Here is a 20,130-nt window from a genome sequence, read left to right as displayed (position 1 = left end):
TAATCATCACAATCATCGAATTATTACCCAAAAGTGAGATGAAAGTTAAACAAACACTTGAGTTCTCCAGATTCCAGCAGTGGCCACCCACCAGGAGTTTCACCCTGTCCAGACATGAGTCACACCCAAAGCCCATAGACCAAAGCCCCTCTTCAATCTTACCCCCTGGACTGCACTGAAGCGTGATGCCCCGCAGACGCACAGACGCAGCAGGTACATCCCCCCCTACACTCTCTCATGTCTGGAGTGTCTGAGATGGGACAGGACCACGGCAGCTGAGGGGTCATCCACCTGTTGAAGGGTCGTATCGAGTGAACCAGACTGGATTAAAGAGTACGGTTAATGCAAGCTCAGACAGGTGGCACACTGCACTTTAGCTCAGCTCCTGATGTTTGAGAAAGAAATATATACTGTATCTACAAGCTTCACAGGCAATGTATTTCACAGCAGTGTTTTTCAACTTTTTTGCCACACTTTTTGTTGAATAGATCTCATGGTACACCAGCCACTTGAACATTACCAAATGACACCAATTGAAAAACTATTGCATTAAAGCTACCATCTGAAAGCTTATTTGTTTTTTGTTTTTTTGTTTTTTTACCAATAGTAGTGAATCGTGTTCCCCCTCAACTTCCCCTCACCTCACTTTTGTTCAGACTCACCCGTGCTCTCTGGTCTTCTTCTGTCAGACCAAAGCCGGCACAGTATCAGACAGAAGTAACACTGATAGAATCTTGTGATATTATGTGAGAATACAACAGAGCTGGGTGGGCTAGTGTGCAGTAACTTTAAATAATCAGTGAATGACACATCTCAAATTGAAGAACACATCTAGTCACACCTGAATAAGGCGCATCAGTGTTCCCTGACACAAGGTTTCATGTATCAAAAGTTTACACTAACTCAAATAAAACAAATCACACTTATAAATGTTATCCTGTAACTAAGCAGTCATGTTAGCAGTTCACTTTTTCTTACTGAATTGGTTTTACATAGATTATTGTTTATTTAGGCCACAGTCTTGTTTTGAATGTGTGTGTGTGTGTTCCTCAGAGTGACAGCGCAGAAAGATGCAGTAGATGAGAACACTTCCCATGGGGCCTGGGACAGGGATGAATGTCAGTGGGTCAACTCTGACACAACGCTGCACTTCCTCAATAGGCTGACCCGCTCTCACAGACCTGCTCCCTGTGTGACAACAGCCCACAGCTCAAAACACTGCAGTCAAGAGGCCGAGCAGGCACAACAATAAGAGCACGTCCTCACCCCCTCCCCTCTGCTCCCAGACAATAGCAGACACCTTTACCCCTGTCACACGCTCCCTCCATAAACAATGCAGATGTATCCCATTCTGGCCTCTATCATGCACAATGTCTCACAGTGCCGAATTAGACAGCACTTCCTCTGGCTTGTCCCGAGACACAAAGTTAGCCTTCCTCCAAGCTTCACACAATTCTATTTATAAATAAAAACAAGACGCACCCTGTGAGGGGTTCAGTGAAGCAGCTCCTATTGTTTGGACTGGACCAACAACTGCCTGTGGCCACCAGGCAGACGCCACAGCACTGATTACCCTATTATTCTCCCATGGTATAACTTTCACTCTCTTTGATAAATCATTTATTTCATGATGCTTTCTGAGGAGTTCTACATCCAGCTGTTTGCATCATTGTTCTGGCTACATCAGGTCTTGGATTATGGCCACATGGCAAAGGGTCAACAATGAAAAATAAAGTAGACATCCATATTAAACACAAGTTCCCATAAAAGCGTATGCCTTTGAATTGCATTTATATTACTTTAGGGTAAATACACTGTGGATTTTCAAAATCACAACTCACAACTTTTAGGGCTGAACCATAAGCAATTTTCTCTCAAAGAAACCACATCTGCCTCTGACATTTGACTCATAGTGTGACTCAGAAAATGCCACAACATACTGTAATGGAGAGAGGCCATGCCAACAACAGACATGTAAAAGAAAGACCTCCATTTGAGCGCTTGAAAGAACTGATAATTGTGTTTGTTTGAACCAGAATATATACATTTGTCTTCCTCTACAGTGCAGACAGCACTTTGGCAGTTCACAGTTTAGCATTAGCTTGTTTGGTTTAGCTGTAATTGAAAGTTCCTGAACGCAACAGAAGTATCATTTATCACTGTCAGTCCATCAACACGGCGTTTTGCTTCATTTAAACTTACGGAAGTCACTAAGATTTTTGAAAGAAATCAAACCCTAACAAATCGAAGGCTAAATATCTGATGACATGTGGACCGTTGAGTGGATAAGTAAAAATATTTACACATCCCAAATAAGATACACTTGGGTGAACAACGAATAAACTCTCGCTTCAAAGCCCAGCGCCTGCACAAGTTTGATATCTATTTGATAAAGAAGAAAGCATAGCTGCACTTTGAGCAGAAACTTAATATCAAACATAATATTAAAGATATTCTGCATGTTCCCATTTTCCTATCCAGACCACAGACCATATGCGTTTACTCGTGTGATCTCTGTAATATATTCCATTCTGACAGATTAAACTACAGGTGACATTTGTCTTGGATTGAATATCAGCACATCATTATAAGAATCAGTGTAACATGCAGTGATGTGATGTATAACCACAAGGAGAAAGGAAAAGCTCCACATTTACTCTAAATATTTTAGAAACATGGGAGAGACATATATAGAAACAGAATATTGTTCTTACAGCAAATCTTTTGTTGACTTCAATGATCTTCATAGTATTTTTCTTGTTGATTTGTCAACTTTCTGTGGGTCCATGGAAATAGAAAGTTAAAACCATACTTAGGAACATTCTTCATTATGAGTTTTGTGCCATATTGTAGAATATTATTGCCAAATGAACAATGTTTCCATGGAAAAAAGCAGGAGGAGGCTGTCCTCCAGGCCAAATAAGACTTTTATATTAATCTAAAAAGTTACATACTGGGGACTTTAACTTGTGTTTTGAAAAGCACCACCGCCTCTGACTGGAATAAAACCATGACTAAACTTTTAAATCATGTACAAGCTTAAAACATAATCACCACTCCTGCACTGTAATGAGACTACACCCAGCTCTGATCTGGACTAAACCAGGTCTAAACCCCGGCTCTCCCCGTCCCTTGTAGTCCGTCTGAAGTTGATCCCCTGGCTGCAGGCCTGGGAAGACTACCACAGCAGAGAGCAGTGGAGATGGGTGATTTGGAATTGTTATGTCCTCTGGTGTGATGCCTCTGTGTCCTCATTCGCTGAGGGAGGAAGAGAGGGGCGGGGCTTCTGGATGATGTCGCTGGTCCGGTGCCCTCACCTTCAAAGGGCGGCTCTAATCACAACATGTGATGAGACCGGTAGAACAAAGAGCGCCGGGCAGAAAATAACAGCGTGGGAACTCTGGGTGAACTTGAAATACAACAAGAGAGGGAGGCTCAGAGCACACCCCCCGTCCTGCCCCAGCACCCACCCACACACGCACACACACACACACACGCACACACACACGCACACAACTGTCAAAGGGACCACTGTGGAAGGAGCACACCTGTGTTTATTGTGACAATGGCTTCAAGTTGCACTAACTTGTGTGTGAACGTCACTCCCACTCTGCCACTGCTGAGATCCTGACATGTAAACAAACACACACACACACACACACACACCCCCACACACACACACACACACAGGAGCTTAACAATAAAGACAAGGTTAATCTACATGAGGTGTAAGGCAGTAGTCAAAATATGTGGGATCCATATAAACATGGTTTTATTCATATGTAATCATCTTTTTTCATGCAGCTATCTTATGATTATTGTTATTCTACTAAAAGGTCGCGGAACATTCTCTAAAGTCTTCGTTTCAAAATTAACGGAGCTGCAACAGAAGGGGAATATGATATAAAATCCGTTGCCAACAAATTAAAATAAAAACTGAAGTAAGTCCTGAAACAGTTTAATGCATATATTTTATTCATGCATTCTTAGCATTAAAAAAGTGTATGATATTAGTGTGTGTGTGCGCACGCGCGTGTGTGTGCGCGCGCATGTGTGTGTGCGTGTGTATATATGTGTTTATTATGAGCTTTTTTTCCTTTTTTGTTTTATTATCATCATTTATGACCTCTGCTGGTGTATCTCCCCCTTTACTTTGGCATGGGCCTAACTACAAACCTCTGTCTTACGTCCCATATTTCCCTCACTTTTGTTTGTACTCTAAATGTTCCTTTCACACTTGTACATATGTACTCCATGTTGTAAATATTGATGTTTGCAAAAATAAATAAATAAAATAATGTATTAATTAATACTAAAATGAAAAGTAAATGTAAAAAGTGTATGTACATAATATTTTTTGCACATTTTGTCCACTGTCTTGATGTTGTGGTCCACAGCCTTGGCCTTGGTCAGAGCATCTGTGTGGCAGCCTTGTAACAACAATAAGATGAAAACAGCCCTAAGTGCTTCCTGTCATTCTTATAAGACAAACAAGAACATGCTCTGTCTGTCTGTCTGTGTGACCATTATGTTTGCATCTACTTACAATCAACTGGTACGTTTACCTTTGGTGTCGTCACCAGCTGATCAGTGGAATTCAGTGTATCTGTCAGTGAAGAATGAAGATATGTCAATCTGACCATACCTGTGATAAATGACTGGAGACGTTCAGGCTGTAGTCTATGAGCATTGTGCTACTTCACATGAATCATAGTTTTATGTTTCCGGAGTACGTGTGGCCTATAGCTCATAATCACTGCCACATAAAACATTTTCTGTCTAGGATATTTTGAGTAGGCTACACTCTCATGACAGTGATGACTCAGTAACAGCCTTGAAATGAAAAGAGACGTGGCAACTTTGGAAACCATGTGTTTGTTGTATATATTGCTGACATACATATAAGGTGCTATACGTTAAAAGGACGACTGCAGCCTACAGAGTAAAGCGGGAGACTGCGCTGTGTAGCAGCTCTGTACAGGGACTTGTTGCCTGCTGTAGTGGCGCACTAATGGGTGACTGCGCTGCGGAGCCCTCGTGCGCAGCGCTGTGGGGCTGGTGCACAGACTGTACGCGGACTAACGGGCCCTTGATGTCCCCTGTGCTTCTGGTGCATGTGGTCTGTGTGTGGGGTGAGATTAGACGGTGGCTTCCTCTGGTTGCTCCCGGGCTGAGTTAGTATTGGATTACAGGTTCACACGCTCGCTCTCAGACCGCCCGTCGCCCCGACCAATTGCTCCATTCATTCCAGCGCCGGAGACGGCCGTCGGTCTCTGATTGGTTATCAGCGCCGGTTGGGGAACTTTCCCACGGCCAACGCGTGCTGACAGCCGGCCAGCCACTCCTCATCAGCGGCGGGACACACAGAGGGGCGGGGGGCAGCAGGCGCGGACCGTGAGGCCATTGGACCGCTGACAAAGTTTCTGCAGAGATCATCTCTGTGATTAAGATTAATCACTACGAGTTCACACGTTCGCACCAAAACCAAGACATCAAGCACGAGACACGACTGGTGTTAACAGAAACTGACTGACACAGAGCTTTAACTGATAATGCCAAAACAATTACCCCAATAAACAAGAGTTAGCCTGGAGCTTTTTCCAATACACATCCAGACTCCACATTATGAATAGGCTCGTCATAAACCCAGCGCAGACGTTATCTGTGACATAAGGCACATTCTACTGTCCTCACATGGGGAAATATGCCCTCTGCATTTGACCCACTCTTCAGGACCTGACAATATTGTTTTTCTGTTCACAAAATCATGAAAGAAACAAAAAAATGCTTTCACTTGAACGCGTTGTCTGTGTTTTGATAGATCTGTCATAATCCAGTGTGAAAGTTGATGAATGTTTTGTGTAGTTGTGTTAATCTCTTTCATGTAACTCGGTTTCACTCTGACAGGGGCTCAAAGTGAGATGTCTTCTCCTTCTTCTCAGCTCTACTTCTATCAAAGCGGACAAAGTTTTGCTTGGGCCAACTGCACTGTCACTCAACCCCGTTGCTGTTCAGGGATTGGTGGACCCCACACACCGTCCCACCCCTTTTGGCTGCCTGTAGAGTTGAAATGACACCGTGGGAAAGGACTGCGCTTCAAACAGAGGCGCACTGCAGAACCTGCGCAGACGCGGCTCCAGCGCAGAACAGAGCGCACTCGGATTATTATCGCAGACTCCAACAACTTTGTAAAACTTTCTCAAAGATGAAAAGGAACCATGATTTTAGCTGCTCTTCGGACAGCGAACTGGATGAGGCCATTGAGGTGGAGAAGGAGAGCGCAGACGAGAATGGGTACGCATTTATTTTAATTTGAGCTGTTTGACTCTTTGTAAAAGTCGTCTCTGGTTGAAGAGATGGGAAATATTCAAACATTCAATATATTAATACTTATCTAATACTTACATCTCATTTATTCTAGGAATCTGAGTTCTCCTCTCGGCTCGTTGTCCCCGACCACGACCACTCAGGTGCAGGCGAGGAAGAGACGGCGAGGAGTAAGTCACTGTTTTTATCAAATATATTTAAAGTATAACCTGAAGTTTATGGTAAAGCTGTCATCAGACCGTGGCTAATAAAGACTTGTTTTTATTCAGATTATTGAGAAACGACGTCGTGACAGAATAAACAACAGTTTGAGCGAGTTGCGCAGACTCGTCCCCAGCGCCTTTGAAAAACAGGTAAACGCACCAACTTGCTCTTAATGCAAATATTTAAGTTCATAATCCAGGCAACACAAGTTCCCTCATAGTTGTGTTAAATCTAATTATATGATTTTCTTCTAATAAAGGGCTCGGCCAAACTGGAGAAGGCAGAGATTTTGCAGATGACTGTGGACCATCTGAAGATGCTTCATGCAGCTGGAGGCAAAGGTGAGAGCTAGAAATGCATTTATTTGAAACTCCAACGACCCAGCTCTTTAATGTAATATGTAACCTCCCTGCTTTCAAAAGACTGTGTAAATAAAAGCCTTATAGTATTAAATATCTTTTGAAACTATTAAGTGTAAGTAACAATAACTGAACTGTTTGGTTGTACCTGTAAAACAGATTAAATTATATTTTATAATTTATTTTCAGTTTCCTCCACTTAACAAATCATCACAAATCTATAAACCTATGTTTGTCTTGTCATTCCCTCAGGTTACTTTGATGCTCATGCCCTGGCAATGGACTACCGCGGTCTAGGTTTCCGTGAGTGCCTGGCAGAGACGGCCCGTTACCTCAGCATCATCGAGGGCTTGGACAGCACCGACCCTCTGCGGATCCGTCTGGTCTCACACCTCAATAACTACGCCAGTCAGAGAGAGGCCCACTCCGGCCTCAGCCACCTAGCTTGGGGCTCTGCTTTTGGCTCACCTCCTGCGGCCCACCTCACCCACAGTCTGCACCTTCTCCAGCACCAGCCCACATTGACAGCTCCTACTACCCCTCTGGCACCCACAAGCACAGCATCCTCCACCAGCACACCCTCTCCTTCTACAGACAGTCACCTCCCGGGCCGGCGTAGCGGCAGTGTGACCCCACACACAGAACAAGCGCCTCTTCGTGTGCCCCCCACAACTGCTGCCCCCACAGCAGTCCTGCACCCGGCCCTTGTCCCAACTACAGGCTCCAAACTGTCTCCTCCTCTGATCTCGTCTCTTTCGGCTTTCCCGTTCCCTTTCAGTGCGTTCCCTCTCATTTCACCCACTACAGCCACAAGTATCAGCAGCCCAGCGCCTGCGTCCAGCGTTGGGAAACCCTATAGACCGTGGGGAATGGAGATAGGAGCATTCTGACTGAAGCCTTTATAGACTGTTAGAGACTTTCATGGACAGTTTTGGATTTTGAGAAATATTTTTCTAACTCGAGGTCCAGAGGAACACCCTGTAGCCATAGAATATGTATTTTGTATTGGGTAAAGAGGCACACTCAGTTAAAAGCAACAGGAACTATTCTTTGTTCTGATTGATTAATTGTGTTAACGCCCACCTGCTGATGATATCCAATCAGAGATGGCTTTTCCAGATGGTCAAGCAGTGGCCTGTCAAGTTCCTGGGTAAAATGTCCCCCCCACCACCCCACCCCCGTGCCCCGAACTAACACACAGAGAGGCGTGTGTGAAAGAGAGTTAGAGCTGTAGGTGACCTCCCTTTTTACAGCATTTTATGGGGTGGAATAACCGAAACCAGGTGCTTGTAAACAGAAGTCAGCTACCAGCTTGGTTTGAGTAAATGTACCCATCACTCACTGTGATCATGTGGTTCATTGTTTTAATGTTCCATTATTTATAGTCAAATTTGAAATTGACCCCTCTTTAATTCCATTTTATTTGATGAAATATGTCAATTTGTCACTCACAAAAGTCTTATTTTTTATGTTTATTTTTTGTTTCTGTTCACCTGATATTTATGGTTCTGTGTATATAAAATAATTGTACAAAGAACAAGCAGGCACTGATAATTCAGTTTCTATAATGTTTCTGGTGGAAATTACGGTTTATCTGTAATAAAAAGTTTTTTTATATATAAATTATATGGCATTTTGTTGTGTTCTGTATTGAATAAAATATTGTCTGCACTGAATAAAATTGCCACGATATACGTAGATACGTAACAATAAGACACTTTACATTTTATGCAAAATACACTTTTTACCTATTACCACCTATTAACCAAATCATGACGTTAATGCGCGTACAGTCTAAACAATCAAAACGTAGTTTCAATAAATGAAACATAATTAGTCAACCCCAGTTAATCTGGGTGCCAGACATTACATCTGGATTAAAAGTGGCCTTGTGCCTTTACGCATGGCACCAGAAGACGCGTGCGTAAAGTTGATGCGCAGCGACGCCTGGTATCAGATGAGGTCGTAGGTTTCTTTCAGCAGCTCTCTGTGAGTGTGCAGGAAACCATTAACAAGGAGGGGATATCCTGGACAATCGCAGTCCGGCCGGCTCTATACGCTGCGTGGGAACGTGGAGAGGAGGAAGCAAGGAGGATGGGAAGGAGATGGATGTGGGCAATAGAATTTTAAGAAAGGATGGAGAACGGTGGAAGTCCTTTTGTTATAAAGTTAAAACGTCGTAATTCAACAGATGAACAGAATAAAACGTTTCAAATATATTGGCCATTGTATCAGTCACAACTGATCACTGGGGGATGCGCAGACTGTGTCCGCGTGAATTGTCTTTCAGTTCCCTCTGGTGGACATGAATGGTAGTGACAGCACTAAACCTTGCAATTCCTAAATAATAACCACCATGATGTTTGAAGGTCTGCGACTTACTTGTCTCCATGAAAATATTTTTGCTTTGCTTGGAATGTTCCTCAGTATGGCATTTAATTTAATTATCCTGCACTCATTCGGTTAGTGTTTTTATTGGTATAGAGTACATTTATCTCACCTGTGACTTGGCTTGGTGGTGTCATCCCAGAGAAACATGTGTGTGTGTCTGTGTGTGTGTGTGTGGGTGTGTGGGGGTGTATGTGTGTGTGTGTGTGTGTGTGTGTGTGTGTGGGTGGGTGGGGGTGGGTGTGTATGTGTGTGGGTGTGTGTGCGTGCGTGTATGTGTGTATAGTCATTCTCAAACAAGTTTCATTCACTGAATCCCAGATCTTTATTATCCACTGCTTGCTCACAAAGATATATGTGGAGAGGAGGAACACACACATGGACAGAGGAGAGAGAGAGGCAGGTAGGAGTCACCGTCAGCGCTAATAGTGATACACTGTACTTCTGTTTTACATGGCACAAGCAAACCATAGCTACCTGCCTTTTAGGAAACACACTCACACGCCACCTACGGGCTAAATGATGCATTGCCACTTAAAAATGTTGAGGCTTCGAATACAGTCAGATACACCTTTACAGATCTCTATACTGTGTGCCAGCTAAGACCTCAGTCTGGACCTAGTGCTGTTGAGTGCAGTGGTTCTAGTACTTGCTGATGCTGCTGATATTGGTAAGCACTACTCTAGCCTCAAGGGAAAATGTGGAAAATTATTCACAGTAACAAGTCTGATCTCAAGTGTAGGTCTTGACTCCGCACCTCTGGCTTTTACAATGATGTGCTTGAACTGGAACAAAAACAATAAATGCAGATATACCATTGGTTCAGGGTTGTCATGTGACTTATTTTTCCAGGTTGCCAGGTTGGACAGTATTTAGCAAGCTCCCCTTGAGCGCAATGCTGTGCTATGATTGGGCTAAATAGCTGCCCAAGTGGAGAGAGTGAGTGCTTCTTAAATGCAAGTGGAAATATATAGATAGAGGTTGTAGACGGAGAGACGGAGGATAGGCTCATTAAATGCTTTAGTGTTTCTCTGTATTGTCACAGAGGTTGATGTGCAGTGACAGTTCTCCACAAAATGCTAACTCCTGCTTTTCCCGGTGCCAAAGTTATCATTAGGGAGTGAGGCGGATGGGAACCACTCCAACCGAAAGCAGCTAATTTTGGAAAGAGAAGCTGAAGCCAAAATGCTAACATTTTGTGGAGATGAAAGTCATGGCACTCTTTAGCTAGCTGGCAAACTCACAACAAACACCTTAGCCTGTCACCATACAAGAGAAAAAATAAGTTATCAGGCTCAAATGGACAAAGTAAAATATTAAAATGACCAAACCATTACACCCATATATGCAAGAGGATATTCAACTTAGATATAAAAATGGCACACTGCAATCAATACTTTTTGCTGCTTGTATAAAACAAAAAAGAAGTATTTACAAAAAACCAATGCCCACTTTCACTTGTCAATTTTTTTTTTCTTTTCATTGGAAACAGAGCAAAAAACATTCTTATTTTTGGGAAGAAGAATGGGTGGGAGTCATTACATTTTTCATTTCAAAACAATTTTTGCATCTTCTTACCACCCCCAACCCCGCCTGGATCTCCCACTATTTAGGACCATGAATGTTTGATCATTATGGAAGGTTAATGTTATACAATGGGGAGGTTGGTTTCTTGGGGCAGAGGCAGGGGGAGAGGGGAGGGGGTTGGGGTGGTAGTTGTGGTGTTGTTGGTGCTGGGAGGGCATCAGGACCATGGCAGGGGCGTTCTCATGCGGTCACCTCTTCTCGCAACTCCTTGTTCCTGCGCACTTCCTGGGCATGCTTCTCCTGCAAAAACATACGCACAAGAATAAGTCATGTTGTTTCACTTAAAGAAGAATTTAGAGCATTGACTTCTGGGAGTATAATAAATGCAATTTATCATTTCCAACACTATAAAAATAACAATTGTACATTTATTGTCTAAATTTCAGCTTTAATACCAACATATTTTACTGATACTTTGCCAGTTAACTCAATAAACTGCACTTTTCAACCAGCTTATATGCACAGTACCCATTTGTTGTCTTTGTCGCTTACAACTTGTTATTTATTTATTTATTTATTTATTTATTTATTTATTTATTTGGCAGATACAGTTCAAGTACAGCAAATGCTAATTTTCAACTCAAGTCCCTGGTTGAGCTTTTCTACACTAAACATCTTAGACTTAGACAAACTTTACTGAGCCATAAGGTAAATTAAGTGAAAACAAAAGCTCACACATTACAATATAATAACAGAGAGCAAAAACTTAAATACTAAAATCATTAAAAATACAAGTAGAATATTTCTTTATCTTTATGAGCAGAAGTTAGTTACCTCAGTACATTGATTTTATTTGTCCTAAATCTGGTCTTGTATATTGTTTTGAAAGAATGGGCTACTGTTTGCGTACCTTCTCCTGCAGGCGCTCCATCAGGGCAGCCATATAAGCCAGCCGGTTCTCCTCAATCTGCTCCATCTTGAGCTGCAGCTTCTCCTCGGCCATGCGGCTGAAGTTGCTGTTCTCCTCCATGGCTCTGAGCAGCACGTCGCGTTCGTGCTCCCGTTTTTCAGCCAGAGCTCTCAGAACTGACGCCTCCTGGGACTGAAGTGCAGACAAAAGAGTGAATCCCTGCAAAACTAGAATGACTCAGGGAGAAAAATGAACAAAAAGCAAAGTTTTCATTTCAATAGGGAGAAATAAAGTGCTCTTCTCTGTTATAGCAGTTTTGAATAGAAAGTAGATGCTCAGTGCAGAAGATAAAAGGGTTAGAAACAGTCCGCTGCACTGATTGGTCACTCAATGAGATTTTATAGACACCAGTTATTTGTCAAACTCAGGTTTTGCCTCGTTCGATCCCTCGTGGCATTTTCTAAAGAGGTTCTACTGCACATGCACCACTCAAATGTGTTTCAAATCACACAGACACACATTTTTTCATCATTTTTAATAGCTTTTGTCTATATTCTGTCCAAATATTTGAGATTGGCATATGGTGGCTATGGTATAGATTTACAAACATAGCTGAATGTCACTTCTTCACTTCTAGGTTAGTATAACATGATCCATATGACCTGCAGTCTGTGACATCTGGCACACTGTCGGCCTGTGGTATTGACGTCAGGATTGATTTGTGGGTGAGCTGTGGATTTGTCAACTGCATGACTTAAAACATTGACAAGAAATCAATGAAGTGCGAGAACTGGACAGTCAATGCAGTTTTGGGAGGAAAATGCTGTAGCCCAGTCATCAGCGTGAGTAAACAGTGCCCATAAATCACATTAATTATACAAGTCCAGGATACAGTGTGAGCTTTTTTGATGTTTCATTTTGGCCTGTACATTTTGGGCCACTCTAAATCCTCCTTGTGGTCTCAAATAATGTGATGTAAACTGACATGTGGCCACTGGGTGTAAAACAGTGATAAGATGCAGGCTTACTCTCCGCCGGTCCTCAGCTGCCTCCAGTTTCTTCTGGATGTCCTCCAGGGACAGGTCCCTCTTAGGGGGGCTGGTGATGCAGTGGGCCGCCTCAGACACTGGAGAGGAGGGCTTCAGGATCACCTCAAAGGCCTGGCCCGAGGCTCGCTTGTTAATAGGTTTGATGTCAAGCTCTGAATGAAAGAGAAGACGAGGTGAAGATAAAACACGGTTAAACATAAAACATGTTCACAAGACAATGACAAAAGTTCTTATCAAGTATCATATTTAGTTGGTATTAAAAACAAAACAAAAACAAGATCTCCAGTAGATTCAACATTGTGACACCAACGTTATATTCAATATCTGATTGAAGACCTTTGTGGCTCAATGAACAAATAACACTAAAATATTTTGAGATCACACTACTTTTTACATAATTCCAAATCTCTGCCCCTACAAAGGAATTGCTAAAAATATATAACACTGAAAAAACAACGATGATGTTTACCTTCAAAGTCTCCCATGATATTTTTGCGAGTCTCGGGGTAGAGGCAGGAGCAGATGAGCGACAGCACTGAGATCTCCTTCATCTTCTCTTTGTAAGCTACAAACGCACACAAACACAAACATTACTTAGACACCGTTCCACTGACACGTTTACTCATTAACCCACTTTTTAGACCTCCAGAGCTGTAAACATCAAAAATTAGGAAAATTATTATTCATCATTTTCCTAAAATAAGCATCAAAGGGTATACACAGAGTGCACACAGATGTTTTGGTCTTTGTCTCCAGACTGTATGTGTCCTAATTCCCTCCTCCAGCCAAGATGCTCCCCTCCTCACGGGACCCTACACACGTCGTTTGCTATGCATTTCATTTTAGCCCATTATTTATTAACGTAGAAAGCACCAACGCCCTTTAGCTTCCATTTTGTATCTTAAAAACAAATCAGATTATGTAGTCATTTCCAAAAGCTAAGATTTACTTAAGATATTGAGATCATCTTTGGGCTCATCTTGTGATGTAGCTTATTTCTCAGACGCAGTGAATTAGGAATTTTCCATTTATTTTATAGAACTTTGTTTACAGCCCACGTCACCTCTGACACTTGGGAGTTGAAGGGTAAAGCTAATATCTGGAAGCTAAGAGACGGATTTTGCTTATCTGTGAAATGCAAGAGATAGACAAATCTCTTTGTGGTAATAACATCACAGTAAAGCTGGCACCAACATGGGTAAATCTGGATTTGGAAACCACTGTTGTTACACTTAATGAGCAGGAACAAAGCCAGAAAATCAACCTAGTCTAACCTTCAATTAGCCAGCTTAGATTTAGTTTTCCTCCTGGTCCTGGTCCTGTTTCCCTCTCTTTAAATAATTATTTGTCATTTTATTCCGTGATCTTATCTTTCGCTTAGGCTTGTTCCAGAGGCTAAATATGGGATTTGGCTTACCATCCATTGCATAAAATAGACAGATCCATTTGGGATAATAACATGAAAGTAAAGCTGGCATAAAATAGATGAATTTGGGTTTGGCAATTACTGGTGCTGTGCCCAATGGGTAGGAACAAAGTGCCCTGAAAGTCAGACGTACTCTACATAGAAAAGCTAACCTTGTCTTACTTAGCTTTTTTCATGTTTTCTTGGCACATATTCATGGGTAAAGCATGCCCAGAAGCCTATTGGGAGGGGGCAAAAATATCCGCAGCACTCAGCCTCTTGTGCCAGAATGAGCCTGTAGAGAAGTGTTCCGTCAGGCACTCAGGCTTCATAGTACAAATTTACATGCCGAATGTCAATGTGCTACAATCCATCACGTCCTGCAGGGATGAAGTGCACGGCAATTATTTATATTTCAGGTACAGTGACAAATCTACCATTGTGATTTAGTGAAAGGGAACCTCGTGGAGAGTGGGTTACATTGTACAGTAAACCTAGCACAAATCTTCTTTCCTCATTTTCCCAACTCTCCCCAAGCAGACGGTTAGACGCCAAACTAATATGATCAAGGCTCACATGTAGCTGCAGCACTCTCTAATGGTCTTGTTAACCCAGTCCCAGAGGAGCACAGCACAGGGGCTTCAGCTGCATCAAAGCACATGGGTGAATCTGGCATGAAAGATGTAAACAAAAATGAGAGTTTGATGGAAGGCTTGAGATTTTGGCCAAGAATTGTGGTATTGTGCAATTTAAATTTGTTCGTCTTTTGTTTCAGTTGATTTTAGGTTGATTTATATCTGTTTAGGTCATTGTTTACTTGTTTATTTAATGTTATTATTTCATCTGACATTAATTCTTTTTAGTTAGCATCAGTAGTAGCAGTTTACCTGGTTTCATCCTGCTTCCTTGTGATTTTAAATTGTTTATCCTAAGGCTGCTCTGGAAATAAATAACCTGGAGATATTGTGGGTTAGCACTCATGCATCACCCAAGACGCTCCCATGATTGATCACTGTTGTTTGTTTTGTTTAGTCCTGTTTTACTTCAGTGTTATTTCAAGTTAATCTCCCTTTTAATTGACACAGGTTTTTAATGGGTTGGATTTGTTTTAGGCAATACAACTATACTCTGAAGAGAACTAAACACACAGACAAGACTTCTCCCTCCAGATCCTCTGCCTCCTATAGGCCTTTCCTAATGGATGCTGTCTCAGGTGTACACATAATACGGAGCAATAACCTTACCACGTTTACTTCTGGCATCTGAGGGTCGTAGGAGCGAGGCACTTTCAGACGCATGTCATAAACTCATTAGGAATTGTGAGTTGTCTGTCAGGACACCAGCGGCCATTTTGACCGTTAGGAAGCAATCAGTTAACGATTCATTTGTGCTGATAATGTAGGTTAAGTGCTTGTACGGAGGAAGTCATTGGTTACCGGTGACCAATAAAACTAATTGACTCCTACTATAAAAGATTCCTTATCCTTCAAAATAATCTCTTTGTAAATGAGCCAGAGCTACCGAGGCAATAAAACTGTTCTCTCATTTTGTTATATGCCACATAAAAATATGAGATTCTCTGCTGTGCAAAATATTAGATTATTTTCCCATTTCTCTCAAGGGAAGAAGAACTCCTCTGGCACCTACAGTAATGAGCTCATCCCTGTGGATAAGGCAATGACAAACGACAAGCCGTGACATCCCATAGTAGGAAAACGTCCAAATCAGTGAGATGCAGTGAAGAGATGACACATGGCAGGTAGTATATGACACTATAATGATGCCAGTCTACCCTATAAGGACCTTGCATGTCTCTAGCTCAGCCCCAGACACGTTGCCAGCACTTCCTGTTTCAATCCATCACTAGAAAAGCAGAGGTCATCAATATCCTCTGCCCCCGCTCCCTTCTCTCCTTCTCTGCCTTCTCTCTTCTCCCTCAGCGCTTATACTGCATCCCTCAAACCAGCTTCTGTTGTAAAACCCTCAATTTTATGACACTTCTTCTTCCACCACACCTTATCCACTAACCCTACCTCTTCATTTATCTTCAAGGTTATATTTCGATAACAGAAAAAAAAAAAAAATTGCTGATGCGGACACGAGTGTACCAGGGACTATTAAGGTTGTTGCTATAAATGTGACCGAGTTTACTGCCCCCCAGAGTGCAATAGCGCCATGGTAGCACCGGCTCAGCTCTTGTGTGATAACTTTTACAATGAGGCCTTATGATAACCATATAATCGCAAGTTATTAAGGCATTATTGTGGAGGAAACGTTGCTAAAGGGATTGTTCTGAGAAACTGGTGACAGCCAAACCACACCCTATGCAGAGTTAAAGATATTGTCATCCAGGAATCCAATACATGACTAAAGATATTAGCCAAGATTCAAAAGAGTATCAGATTGCCAATATGCAATGAACCCATCATGAGTATATGGCATATCATTATCCAGAATCAATGTTTTTAAGTCTAGCTTCAGCTCGGAAGCTCTATGGCAACATGCTGCATTGATTTTAGTTGATAAATCAAGAGGATTTATTGGACTTTGATGGCAAATATAAATCAAAGAAAAGGCTATGTAAATTTTTCTGACACTGCTGGCTTTAATATAGTGGCATTGTTGTCTGAGGAGCTTCTATTTCCCCAACAAGAAGAAGAAATTGATTTTGGGCACCAGTTGAATGACCACACCTAATTGGATATGACAAGAGAGCATGATACAAATCAGAAGTGCTTAGAGGCCGTAATGCACATGTGGTGATAACGGCATAGTGCTGAACCATTCATAAAACTCAAACTAAACATGAAATTAAAACATATAAACTTGAATTTTGCCCTAAATTCATGCTATAAGACCAGATTCACATGGGAACTGAATGAACTCATTGACCCACAGTCTGAGCAGGGCGGCTTTCTGCTCCTCGCCCATCCCACCCTGTCTGTCCACATCTCAAGTCATGAAGCAAGAGGAGGAGGTAAAGGGGGAATTAACGCCAGGTTTCAACCGCTGCCCGTGTCCCTTATAGCGCAGACGCCAAGACCCTTAAAGCTGTCTGCCCCTCCATCCATCAAGTGCCCAGCGAGCCAGAAGACAAACCAGACCAGACAGGGCATGCTCCTGCACTTTAATTAGCACCTAAAACCAAAACAATGCCTTTATAAAGTTGAAGTTATGCTTTTGGCAAGTCCCACAGTGTTTTAAACGTTTGAATGTGGTGCAATAAATTATACATAAAGCTTTGACTCAGATATGGCAGAAAAACACAAGGCCTAACCCTGCTTAAACCACCATTTTGTAATATATGTCTATTCTACATATTGGCACATTACAAATAGTGATCTGACCATTATAGTGCAATCAATGACCACTAGACAGCTATAAACTATATCTAATGTATCCATTCGCATTGGTCGTAAATTTTTCCCTCGACTGCAAAAGCAATCCTCGACAAGTCCATCTTTCCCCTATTCATCCAGCAGCAAATTGCTTCAGTGTGGACCATAGTATAAGGCGTGGACTGACACCGTTTCTGTGAAAGTCTGACCCAGATTTGGTGAAGGGATTTGTCGCGGTGAGATGTTCCACACCCCGGAGAGAGAGTGGCTCGCTCTTTTTTTTTGAAGGGACCAGGGATGTTGGGTGGGGTCGCTGAAGCTGCATTATGCTGCACGACCGTGAGTCAGGCTCAGAGAACAGGTGATGCATTCAGGGAGCAGCCACAGCAGTATTACTAAACATTAGAAAGCTTGAGAAAATACACCGAATTCTAGTTATTTGAGGTTATTTGCAACGCGGTAGAATAGGTGGGTCACTATAACAGCGGTGCGTAAAACGTGCGCAGTTGTCAGAAAATAAGAAAACGCGCCCTTGAAATAAAAACACAAAGTAACACTGCATTTTAGATACTTTAGATACAATTGCAGGAACCAGAACCACTCCCTTAAATTAACCATCAACCATCTCTATACCGCTTTGTGCAATGGATAACGCCTCACGTCTTCAAACCTGTCATCCCACATTTATACCAAAAATAATGAAAAAGCTGTTTGTATAACTTACCAATAGCGGTTTTGGACATTTTGTCTGGTGTTGTGGGAGCTTGGCAGCGCAGGAGGAGCGTGTGGACGGAGGATGCTGTATCTCGGGGTGAAGGACTGCTTCTAAGGCACTGAGTCAGCAGAGACGGGGGCTACCGGTGCGCCTGGTGGTCTGTCAGGAGGTGTGTGAAGACAGGGGAAGATAACGGGAGGCGACAGGAAGTAGACAACTCCTCTTCACTTTAAAATACACCTACTCATCATGACTCCAATGAAATCCATGTAAATTAAAGGCTAAAACGGGTAAATAGTGATAATAATGATGATTTGGCCCTTTTTTGGTTCAGTATTGCAGTGAAATTCTGATCTTTTAATTGTATTTTTGTTGCTAAAATCACAAGAATAACGTTCATCCAAGTGGTTTTACGCACAAAAATACTATTCTAGCTGGATGAAACTGTAAAATGCATCAAACACCTGCAGAACCGCTTGTATATGAGCTCATATTAATAGACCCTTTCTTATTCCATGCAAATTGTATGGTCTTATTGTGAAAGAGACCAGCATTTGCCTGTTATTGTGAGTTACGTGCTGGTGAGCTTGACACACGTATGTGCCTTCTACAGTTCACCCCTACACGACTATGTTGGCTAAAGTGCAGTGTCTCATGTCCCTGGGTGGGAGGGAAAGGGCGGGGGCGTTTGCTTGTGTGCTGCTGTATGTCCCTGCGCCTCGTCTCTGTCCATGGTGCTGAAATCCAGAACGATCTAATTTACTATTTTATCTATCCAAGTGCACTGACCTATTTTATGTGTATTAGGGATATACAGCCAGGTTATTTGCTGTAAAATTAGGATTATCATAAATAGCTATAAGCAGTTGTGAATGTATAACTTATTCTGACTATAATGCAGCAGGCTGGACCAAATCTCAACATGTCAGCTGAAAGTGGGCCTCTGGTTTCTTATTTGGCTTTACCTAAGGGGGCACACAGCCAGAACAGGCTAATCTTCTAAATCAAAATGTCTTTTACTCAATCCCAGACATGCATTGCCAACCAAAAGAAGATATGAAAAGTTATTAAGACGAATAGAACTTTCAGTATAAAGAAAAACTAAAACAAACATCAGTATCAAAGTCAATTATCGGCTAGACTCCATATAGATGAAAAAATTAAAAATACAATATAACTTTTTATGAGAGAAATGAATTAGCAGTGGGAAAAGCAGTGTACAAAGTGATTTGTTTACAGCGCAGAATTCAGGAGTCTGATGGCAACAGGCAAGAATGATTTTCCTGTGTCTTTCAATGGAGCAGAGAGGCAGTAAGAGGCTATGAGGAAGTTTGATGTCATAATTGCAGCCTACTTTGTCAGACAACGTCCCAATTTCTACGGTTTGTGCTTAAATATAAGTGCTTAGTTGGACCAAACAGTGATCATGTCAGTCCTACAGAAATCATGTAACGTATATTGCAAAGATGAGGAGCCTCCACTTCTGAGACAATATCTGCTTTGGGGTTTATCTCAGAAACAAGCCTGGGTTTTAGTTTCATTGTGTTTCATTGTCACCTATAGGGAGACCACCTGTCCCTCTTTTGGTTGTCCCCCACAGCCAGTTAGGTCCCTCCTGTCCCTCGACCCACTTATTTAGAGATTGTCAAATTTTTCATGTGCCTCAAGAATTGTATGATTTTTATTTTTTTATTTTTTTCTGGCATGAAATTAATACTTTTTGTTGATCTTAAGCTTAAATTTGCTTCCCACCTCAATATAGAACCACTTTTACAATCGCCTATTTCAAGTGGTCACTCTATTGTCACCAAAACCGCTGATTAGTGCTTCAATTACTTTAATTAAGAAGAGTCCTCATCCGAGACAAATTAAATCGTTAAACCAGGAAAGAGATTTTTGTATAAATAG

General features: G+C 42.0%; 3 protein-coding genes across 3 annotated transcripts in view; 2 read left to right on the top strand and 1 right to left on the bottom strand.

Annotated features, from left to right (window-relative positions):
• The window catches only part of ripor2 (RHO family interacting cell polarization regulator 2), a 324,701-nt gene that overhangs the window by 222,335 nt on the left and 82,236 nt on the right, over positions 1-20,130 (top strand). The window lies entirely within an intron of this gene.
• hey1 (hes-related family bHLH transcription factor with YRPW motif 1) lies at positions 6,105-8,080 on the top strand. Its single transcript, XM_033975864.2, has 5 exons — positions 6,105-6,294; positions 6,422-6,497; positions 6,597-6,680; positions 6,791-6,872; positions 7,143-8,080. Exons 1-5 carry the CDS (start codon positions 6,206-6,208, stop codon positions 7,778-7,780), a joined length of 969 nt encoding a protein of 322 aa, XP_033831755.1. The 5' UTR covers positions 6,105-6,205; the 3' UTR covers positions 7,781-8,080.
• stmn2b (stathmin 2b) lies at positions 9,580-18,437 on the bottom strand. Its single transcript, XM_033975620.2, has 5 exons — positions 18,232-18,437; positions 13,234-13,329; positions 12,744-12,916; positions 11,716-11,907; positions 9,580-11,105 (listed from the first exon to the last, which is right to left on the bottom strand). The coding sequence occupies exons 1-5, from the start codon at positions 18,248-18,250 to the stop codon at positions 11,046-11,048; spliced, it is 540 nt and encodes a 179-aa protein (XP_033831511.1). The 5' UTR covers positions 18,251-18,437; the 3' UTR covers positions 9,580-11,045.

The sequence above is a fragment of the Periophthalmus magnuspinnatus genome, chromosome 11 (assembly GCF_009829125.3).
Source record: "Periophthalmus magnuspinnatus isolate fPerMag1 chromosome 11, fPerMag1.2.pri, whole genome shotgun sequence".
Taxonomy (NCBI): domain Eukaryota; kingdom Metazoa; phylum Chordata; class Actinopteri; order Gobiiformes; family Gobiidae; genus Periophthalmus; species Periophthalmus magnuspinnatus.
Note: the sequence above shows the minus strand (reverse complement) of the source record. Positions and strands in the feature narration are given on the sequence as shown.

Bases quoted from the DNA above. Each gene is read 5' to 3' on its own strand.
- hey1 (XM_033975864.2), top strand. From the start codon at position 6,206: ATGAAAAGGAACCATGATTTTAGCTGCTCTTCGGACAGCGAACTGGAT. The intron at 6,295-6,421 runs GTACGCATTTAT...CATTTATTCTAG, and splicing joins GAGAGCGCAGACGAGAATGG to GAATCTGAGTTCTCCTCTCG. The intron at 6,681-6,790 runs GTAAACGCACCA...CTTCTAATAAAG, and splicing joins CCAGCGCCTTTGAAAAACAG to GGCTCGGCCAAACTGGAGAA.
- stmn2b (XM_033975620.2), bottom strand. The intron at 12,917-13,233 runs GTAAACATCATC...TCTTTCATTCAG, and splicing joins TATCATGGGAGACTTTGAAG to AGCTTGACATCAAACCTATT. The intron at 11,908-12,743 runs GTAAGCCTGCAT...TCTGCACTTCAG, and splicing joins CAGCTGAGGACCGGCGGAGA to TCCCAGGAGGCGTCAGTTCT.